This window comes from Anas platyrhynchos, chromosome 37, assembly GCF_047663525.1.
Source record: "Anas platyrhynchos isolate ZD024472 breed Pekin duck chromosome 37, IASCAAS_PekinDuck_T2T, whole genome shotgun sequence".
Lineage (NCBI taxonomy): Eukaryota > Metazoa > Chordata > Aves > Anseriformes > Anatidae > Anas > Anas platyrhynchos.
In genome coordinates, this window is record NC_092625.1 from 3,836,288 (window position 1) to 3,845,181 (window position 8,894).

Here is an 8,894-nt window from a genome sequence, read left to right on the forward strand (position 1 = left end):
GTGCATGTAATGAGTAAACCTGGAGTAATTCTGGTGTACAGAGTGGGAGTACCCAGACGGTTCCTGCTTGCATGTAATGCATAAGCCCAGAGTACCCCTGCAGCATGTACAGGCTTTGTCCAGAGTGCCCCTGGTGCATTTAATGAGTAAGCCTGGAGTACTTTCGGGGCATGTGCTGAGTATGCCCAGAGCATCTCTGGTGTATTTAAGGTCTTTGCCAGCAGTATCACTGGAGTAAGCCATGAGTATCATTGCTGTAGGCTGCTGTAGCTATGGAGAGGTTCTCAGGGGGATCTGATGAGTATTCCCTGAGTATTCCCTCCCTAAGGGTCTGTTAGCAATGTGCCCTGAGGATCTCGTGGCTGAGTAATGAGTATCGGTGATGTAGCTGCAGGCCGTCCCATAAGCCCCTTGGCCTTAGGAGTATGCAAGAAGGATGCCCGGAGTATCTCTGGTAGAAGTAGAATGTATCTGGAGTATCTCTGGTCTATCTGAGGAGTATCTTTGGTGTGCCTAAGGCATAAATCTAGAGTATCTCCAGAGCATTTAAAGAGAATATCCAGAGTGGCTAATGAGTATCTGTGGTGTATCTAAGGAATATGCCCAGAGTGACAAGTAGCATACACTACCTCAGGTGTCGCTAAAGATTATACCTGGAGTAGCTCTGGGGTGTCTAGGGAGGATACCTGGAGTGTCTAAGGAGTATTTCTGGAGTATCTCCAGTGTAGCTAAAGCATGTGCCCCTAGGTGCCCAAGCAGTGTGCCTGGAGTATCTCTGGTGTCTCTAAAAAGTATACATGGAGCATCTCCAGTGTGTCTAAGGTGTATGCCTGGAGTGTGCAAGGAGTACAGACAGAGCAACTCTGGTGTGTGTAGAGTAAACCCAGAGTGGCTAAAGAGTAAACCTGGAGTGTCCCAGTGTGTCTAGAGAGTATACCCAGAGTAAGTAGCATAATCAGAGCATCTCCAGTGTGACTAAGGAGCATACCTGGAGTATGTACACACAGAGTACCTCTGGCGTACCCATACCCAGTGTACCTCTGAGTCCTCCCACCCTGGAGCATGCCCCCACTTCCCGCTGGTGCATCCCCCGAGTATCCCTTGAGTAGCTCCCCGCCTTCCCCTCCCTCCCCCCACCCCCCTCCTTGCTCTCACGTGAGTATCTCCACCCCCGCTCCCCAAATAACCCGTGACTATGCTGTGATTAACCTACGAGTAACCTGCGAGTAACCTACGAGTAAGCTGCGAGTAGGCGTGGGGCGGCCCCCCGGCGCTGACGGGCCGCCCCCCGCCCCTCTTTCTCTCTCTCTCCCCCCCCTTTCGCCCCCCCGGCGCCAGTGCTGAACCAGCTGGAGGAGCTGCTGAGTGACATGAAGGCGGACGTCACCCGCCTCCCCGCCACCCTGTCCCGCATCCCCCCCATCGCCGCCCGCCTGCAGATGTCGGAGCGCAGCATCCTCAGCCGCCTCGCCAGCAAGGGCACCGAGAGCCACCCCCCGCCCGTAAGTCACCGCGCGGTCCCCCCCCCGGGGATGTCACCCCCCCCCCCTCCCCCCCCCACAATGGGGATGGCCTCCCTTCCTCGGGGTCGTGCCCCCCTCCCTGGGGTCGTTGCCCTACACGCGCCCTGACCTCAAGGCCCTGGGGGCATCGCTCGGGTGCTGATGCCCCCTGCCTTGGGGGGCACCCTGGGGACACCCCCTCGCCTTGGGGGGCACCAAGAAGCTTGGGGAGGGTGCACACCCTACGGACACCCAGCCTTGGGGACACCCTCTTGGGGACACCCTGATCCTTGGGGACACCCTCACCCCTTGGATCCCTTGGGGACACCCTGACCCCCCCCCCCCCCCCCCCCGGGACACCCTCACCCCCTGGGGACACCCTGACCCCTGGGGACACCCTGGGGTGCCCATCCCCTGGGGACACCCCCCTGGGGGATCCCCAGAGGCAGCAGGGTGGGGGGTGACAGCCTTGTCCCCGTGTCCCCAGACCTTCCCGCCGGGGCCCTACGCCACCCCCCAGAGCTATGGGGGCACCTTTGGGACCCCCCCGGCCGGAGCTCTCCCCCCTGGGGGGGCCAACTACAGTCAGATGCCGCCCGGCTCCTTCATCACTGGTGAGCATCCGGACCCCTGGGTCCTTCTTTTTTTTTTGGGGGGTGGGGGGGGCAGGGGACCTACATACATGGGGGGGGCACCCACGTACATGGGGTGGGCACCCACGTACTTTGAGGGGGGGCATCCACATAGCTGGGTCCTTGGTGGGGGGCACCCAGACCCCTGGGTCCTTCTTTTTTTTTGGGGGGGGGGGCACCCACATACTTTGTGGGGGGGCACCCACGTACCTGGGTCCTTCTGGGTGGGGGGGACACAGACCCCTGGGATCGGGGCTGGGACCCCTGGGTCCCTTTGGGGGGGGCACCCAGATGCTTGGGTCTGGGGGAGCGGGGAGGGAAGGGGGTGTTATTGGGGGGGGGGGGGGCAGTGTGTGGGGCCCCCCCTTGAGTAATGTCCCCCCCCCCAACTCCTTGCAGCCGCTGCCAACGGCCCCCCGGTGCTGGTGAAACGGGAGCGCGAGGCCGAAGGGCCGGAGAAGAAGGAGCCGCGCGGGGGCGAAGTCATCTGCATCGACGACTGAGGGGGGGGCTGGCGGGGCCCCCCCTCCCCCCCCAGCCCTCCCCCCACCACACCCGGGCCGCCCCCTCCCCCCCCTTGGCGACGGCGGGGGCGGGAGGGGGAGGATGGGGGGGGGGGGAGAGACACTGCCGGAATTGCCTCGTTTCACCCCAAAATCCGGGGCGGGGCAGTCATCGGCGTTGGGGGGCGTTTTGGGGGGGGGGTGACGAGGACCACTGCAACTATAAATATGAATATATATATATATCCCCGGTGGCGGGGGGGGCCCCGGCGTCCGGGTTGGCCCCAGTGTCCCCCCCGAGGTCCCCCGGTGTCCCCAGGCCCCCCCCCCCCCCCCCCCGGGGCTTGGGCACTTGTTTAACCGCAGCAGAATAAAACCCGGTTCCTTGGCTACGGCACCCGGCTCCGCTCGCTGCTGGACGGCACCGCGGGGCCACCGGCGGGGGCGTGGGGGTGGCCACGGGCACGGGCATGGCCATGGGGACGGCCACCAGCGTGGTCGTGGGGCTGGTCACCAGTATGATCACGGGTATGGGCCACCAGCGTGGTCATGGGGATGGCCATGGGGATGGCCACCAGTACAGTCATGGGGATGGCCACCAGTATGGTACTGGTCATGGCCACCAATGTGGTCATGGGGATGGCCACTAGTATGGTACTGGCCGTGGCCACCAACGTGGTCATGGGGATGGCCACCAGTATGGTACTGGTCGTGGCCACCAGCACGGTCATGGGGATGGCCATGGGGATGGCCACCAGTATGGTACTGGTCGTGGCCACCAGCGCGGTCATGGGGATGGCCATGGGGATGGCCACCAGTATGGTACTGGTCATGGCCACCAATGTGGTCATGGGGATGGCCACCAGTATGGTACTGGTCATGGCCACCAGCGCAGTCATGGGGATGGCCACCAGTATGGTACTGGTCGTGGCCACCAGCGCGGTCATGGGGATGGCCACCAGTATGGTACTGGTCGTGGTCACCAACATGGTCATGGGGATGGCCATGAGGATGGCCACCAGTACAGTCATGGGGATGGCCACCAGTATGGTACTGGTTGTGGCCACCAACGTGGTCATGGGGATGGCCACCAGTATGGTACTGGTCATGGCCACCAGCGCGGTCATGGGGATGGCCATGGGGATGGCCACCAGCGTGGTCATGGGGATGGCCACCAGTATGGTACTGGTCGTGGTCACCAACATGGTCATGGGGATGGCCATGGGGATGGCCACCAGTACAGTCATGGGGATGGCCACCAGTATGGTACTGGTCGTGGCCACCAACGTGGTCATGGGGATGGCCAAGGTCATGGTCATGGGGACGGCCACCAGTACAGTCATGGGGACAACTACCAACGTGGGCATGAGGATGGCCACCAGCATGGTCAGGGCCACTGGCCATGGCCATCAACATGGTCCTGGGGACGGCCACCAGTGCCAGCAGGGGGCTGGCCACCAGCCACTCCCACCCGTGCTGCCACGGAGGCGCCGCGTGGTGGCCACAGCCACCGGTGTCACCCTGGGGGCCCAATGCCCTCTGTCGGGGAGGGGGGGTGGCCACCGAAGTGACCGGGCCATGGCCACGGTGGCCTCGCGTGGCCCCAGCCCCGTGGTGGCCGCAGTGACACAAAACAAGACACGGGGGTGGCAGGGGACACGTTTTTACTGGGGGGGGGGGACCAAAGCTTTGCAGGGAGCTTCTGGGGGGGGTCTCCATCCTTGGAGGGAGTGAAGGCCACCGGGACGTGGCTGTGGTGGCCCCCCGGGGACCCTCCTCAGCCCCCCCTGGACCCCAGGAAGGTCCCTGCAGCCCCCAGAGACCCTCCTGAGCCTTCCCAGACCCTCCAGAGCCCCCCCAAGACCCTCCAAATCCCCCTCCCCCCCCAGGACCCTCCTGAGACCCCCAGGACCCCACCCAGGTCCCCAGTACCCCCCAGGTCCCCTCCCAATATTTCCTGCTGGGACAAGCGGGTGACACCGAGGACCCATTTTTTTTGGGGGGGGGGGTCAGGGGGGTTCAGGCCCCCCCCCAGGCCAACTCGTGGAGGCGTCGGGCGGCGGCGCTCAGGCGCCCGCGGTACTCGAGGCCGCGGTGCAGCCCGGGGGGCACGGCCGCCAGCCCCCCCAGCAGCCCCCAGCAGCCGGCGGCGATGGTGCCGGTGGAGTCGTTGTCCCCCCCGTGCAGCACCCCGCGGTGACACAGGGTGGCCCAGCACCCCCCCGCCGCCAGCAGCGCCTCCAGGGCCACCATGGGGGCGTCGTGGCCGCTGCGCCCCGGCCACCCCCCCAGCGCCCAGCCCAGGTACTCGGCGTCCCGCTCGGCCGGGGACGGCAGCGCCGGCAGCCGCGGGGGGCCCGAGCCCTCCAGAAGCCCCCGGGACTCCAGGTAGCTGCGGGGACAGGGGGGACACTGGGGTCAGTGGGGACACTGGGGGCACTGGGGGCACAGAGGACATTGGGGTCACAGGGACACCGGGGTCAGTGGGGATATTGGGGTCAGTGGGGTCACAGAGACACTGGGGTCAATGGGGTCATGGGGACAGGAGGGTCAGTGGGGACGCTGGGGTCACTGGGGTCACAGGGACACTGGGGTCAGTGGGGCCATTGGGGTCAGTGGGGTCACAGGGACACTGGGGTCAGTGGGGACATTGGGGTCAGTGGGGCCATTGGGGTCACTGGGGTCACAGGGACACTGGGGTCACTGGGGACACCGGGGACATCAGGGTCACCAGGCCATGGATGTCCCTAAACACTCCCAGTATCCCCAGTAACCCCTCCCAGTGCTCCCAGTGCCCCCTTACAGGTGCCACTTGTCCCTGAATAAGGACCAGTCCGCACCATTGTCCCCTATGGCCACCCCAGTGCCCTCCCAGTGCTCCCAGTACCCCCTCCCAGTGCTCCCAGTGCCCTCTCCCAGTGCTCCCAATGCTCCCAGTGCCCCCTCCCAGTGCTCCCAGTGCTCCCAGTGCCTCCTTACCAGTGCCAGGTGTCCCCAAAGAAGGGCCAGGTGATGGCGTTGTCTCCAACAGCCACCCCAGTGCCCCCTCCCAGTGCTCCCAGTGCCCCCTCCCAGTGCTCCCAGTGCTCCCAGTGCTCCCAGCACCCCCTCACCGGCGCCAGGCGTCCCCGAAGAAGGGCCAGGCGGCGGCGTTGTCCCCGACGGCCACCCCGGTGCTCTCCACGTAGTCCCACGCCTGGGGCAGGACCCGCAGCAGCTCGGCCCCCCACTTCTCGGGGGGCTCCCCCCGCGCCCCCAGCGCCCCGAAAAGGGCCACGGCCAGCGCCCCCAGGTACCCTGCGGGGACAGAGGGGGGGGGGGTCAGGGGATTTGGGGGGAGGGGTCCCTGGGGGGGTCCCCGCGCCCCGGGGTGGCACCCACCGGTGGGGTGGTGGTGGGTCATGCGCCCGCTCTCCACGCTCACCCGGATCAGCGTCGGCAGCTCCCGGGCGTGGGGGTACCTGCGGTGGCCCCGGCCCTGTCACCCCCCCGCCCCATGTCCCTGTCACCCCCCCCCCCCCCCCAAATCCCACATCCTCATCCCCATCCCTGTCCCCCTATGACCCTGTCCCTCACCCCGCCACGTTCCCATCCCCCCATGTCCCATGTCCTCATCCCCCTCACCCCCATGTCCCTGTCCCTGCACCCCCAAGTCCCTGTCCCATGTCCCCACCCCTGTCCCCACCATGTCCCAACCCCTGACCCCCCCCCCCCATGTCCCTGTTATCCAGTCCCCTCCATGTCCCCCATCCCTAATGTCCCATATCCCCATCCCTGACCCCCCTCATGTCCCATGTCCCTGACCCCCCCCCATGTCCCCACCCCTGTCCCCATGCCCCCCTGCCATGCCCCCAATGTCCCCATCCCTGTCCTCCCACGTCCCAGACCCCCCCCATGTCCCCCCCATGCCCCCCCCTATGTCCCATGTCCCCTTATACCCCCCCCATGCCCCCCCGGTCCCCATCCCTGTCACCCCATGTCCCAGACCCCCCCCCATGTCCCTGCCCCCCCCCGTGCCCCCCACCTGAGGCCGATGGCCAGGCTGCGCATGGCGGCCCCGCAGCCGGTGCCGGTGGGGTTGAAGGGGATGCGATACCCCTGGGGCTCCCCGGGCCGCAGCTGCGAGGTGCCTGGGGGGGGGGGGGGGGGGGATTTGGGGTGAGCCCCCACCCTCCCACAACACCCCCCCCTACCCCCAACCCCCCCCCCCCCCCCCCCACGCACCCAGGATGCTGGTGGGCCCCGGTTTGCGCCCCTCCATGTCCCCCATGGCGGCCACGTAGCGGCGAGCCAGCTCCTGCAGGAGGGGCTCCCCCTCCAGGCCTGGGGGGGGGGGACACACAGTGGGGACCCCCCCCCCAAAATGGGGGAAGGGAGATCATCCCCAAACCCCCCCCCCAAAAAAAAAAAAAAAAAAAAAAAAATTGGAGGGGAAGGTGGATCCCCCCCCCCAGTATCCCCACAATGAGAGGGGACCCACCTGGGCACCCCAAATTGGGGGGGGGGAAATTGGGGATCCCCCTAAAATAAAGGGAAAAGGACCCCCCCCCCATGAGTATATCAGGGACCCCCCCCCCCAAATACCCCCCAGGGACCCTGCAAAGTGGAACTGGGGCACAAAGGGGACCCTCCCCTTACACCCCCCCTCCAAGGACCTCCCCCCCCATATGGGTCTGGGGTACACAGGGGACCCCCCCCCTCAGGAACCCCCCCGATGAGGCTCTGGGGTACAAAAGGGACCATCCTTACCCCCCCCTTACCCCCCCCCCCCAAAATGGGTCTGGGGGTACAAAGGGACCTCCCTCCCCACTTACCCCCATCACCCCCCCCCCAAATAGGTCTGGGGGACCCCCCCCACTCCCATATACCCCCCAAATGTGGCTTCGGGATACAAAAGGGACCCCCAGAACCCTTCCAAAATGGGTCTGGGGTACACAATGACCCCCTCTACCCCCCCAGCCCCCCCCAAATAGGTCTGGTGCACAAAAGGTACCCCCTTACCCCCCCCCCCCCCAAATGGCTCTGGGTTACGAAGGGACACCCTTTACCCCCCCCTCAATGGGTCTGGGGTACAAAGGGACCCCCCCCCCCCCAAATGGCTCTGAGGGACACAGCAACCCCCATTACCCTCCAGACCCCTCCCCCACAATGGGTCTGGGAGTACACAGCGACCCCCCCTTTACCCCCCCAGCCCCCCCCAGATGGGTCTGGGGTACAACAGGGACCCCCCCACCCCACAAATACCCCCCCCTGAAAAAAAAAACATGGCTATGGTGCACGAAAGGGACCCCCTTACCCCCCAGCCCCCCCCCCCCCCAATGGCTCTGGGTTACGAAGGGCCCCCCTTTACCCCCCCCCCCCCCCCCCCAAAAAAAAATGGCTCTGGGGGGTTCCCCCCCCCCGTTACCGGTGGCCAGCCCCTCGGCCGTGGCGAGGTGCAGCACGGTGTCGTCGCTGACGGGCCACTCGGGGGGCTCGAGGGCGATGGCTCCAAGCCCCCCCAGCTGGGCCAGCTCGGCGTGGATCTGGGGCCCCGAGGTGCAGTACTCCCAGCGGGACCCCCGGTACCCCAGGGCGTCCCCCACCCCACTCAGCACCAGGGCGGCCTCGTACGCCTCCACTGAGGGCACCCTAAGGGGTATTTTTATTTATTTTTTTTGGGGGGGGGGCATGGGTGTTGTCACAAAGGGACTTTGGGACCCCTCCCCACACCCCAATATCCCTGGGGGACACTCACGTCTCCGCCATGGTGGTGGCAGCTGGGGACGCCCGTCATGGGGGGGGGGGGGAATGGGGACAGAGCTGGCTGGGGGCCCTTAAAGGGGACGGGGATTTGGGGGGGGTCTGGAGGGGGGGGGGCGTAATGTGGGGGTGACTGAATGGGGAAACTGAATGGGGAAATGAGACTCCTGAAAGGCGTGGGGGTACGGGGGGGGCACTCAGAGGGGCCCGAAAATGGGATGGGGGGGTTAATGGGGGCTGCGGGGGGGGGGGGGGGGCAGCTGGGAGGGGGGTAGAGAGGGAAATGGGGGTGGGGGTCCAGAGGGGACTGGGGCACCAAAGGGATATTAAGGGATTGTGGGGGGGGGGGGGGGGGGCAAAGGGACATGGGGCTCCCCAAAGGGATTTGGGGGGGGGCCCCAAAGGGACCCAGGGAGCACCCAAAGGTATATGGGAGGGCGGGGGGGGGGGGCACCAAAGGGACATGGGGGCCTCCAAAGGGATTGGGGGGCCCAAAGGAATTTGGGGGACACCCA

The 8,894-nt window shown here is 65.9% G+C and overlaps 2 protein-coding genes across 5 annotated transcripts in view; one reads left to right on the forward strand and one right to left on the reverse strand.

Annotated features, from left to right (window-relative positions):
• Window positions 1-2,876, forward strand: part of CHD3 (chromodomain helicase DNA binding protein 3) — a 43,449-nt gene extending 40,573 nt beyond the window's left edge. For all 3 annotated transcript variants that reach the window (XM_072032184.1, XM_072032185.1, XM_072032186.1), the window contains 3 exons: window positions 1,339-1,502; window positions 1,990-2,116; window positions 2,534-2,876. In XM_072032184.1, coding sequence (XP_071888285.1) covers window positions 1,339-1,502; window positions 1,990-2,116; window positions 2,534-2,637 — 395 coding nt within the window. In that variant the 3' untranslated portion in view covers window positions 2,638-2,876. The remainder of the gene's footprint in view (window positions 1-1,338; window positions 1,503-1,989; window positions 2,117-2,533) is intronic.
• Window positions 2,877-4,284: 1,408 nt separating this feature from the next.
• Window positions 4,285-8,475, reverse strand: LOC119714812 (ADP-ribosylhydrolase ARH1-like). 2 transcript variants are annotated; one of them, XM_038171830.2, is made up of 7 exons: window positions 8,375-8,475; window positions 8,045-8,268; window positions 6,862-6,960; window positions 6,662-6,767; window positions 6,019-6,098; window positions 5,751-5,934; window positions 4,285-5,029 (listed from the first exon to the last, which is right to left on the reverse strand). In XM_038171830.2, exons 1-7 carry the CDS (start codon window positions 8,383-8,385, stop codon window positions 4,657-4,659), a joined length of 1,077 nt encoding a protein of 358 aa, XP_038027758.1. In that variant the 5' UTR covers window positions 8,386-8,475; the 3' UTR covers window positions 4,285-4,656. The 2 variants fall into 2 exon arrangements, with proteins under 2 accessions (XP_038027758.1, XP_038027759.1); XM_038171831.2 differs by lacking the exon at window positions 6,862-6,960.
• Window positions 8,476-8,894: the final 419 nt, after the last annotated feature.

What these genes read in the sequence shown, in the direction of transcription:
- LOC119714812 (XM_038171830.2), bottom strand. An exon ending in GGGGCCCACCAGCATCCTGG is followed by an intron (nt 6,768 to 6,861) that starts GTGCGTGGGGGG and finishes CCCCCCCCCCAG; the next exon opens with GCACCTCGCAGCTGCGGCCC. An exon ending in AGCCTGGCCATCGGCCTCAG is followed by an intron (nt 6,099 to 6,661) that starts GTGGGGGGCACG and finishes GGGCCACCGCAG; the next exon opens with GTACCCCCACGCCCGGGAGC.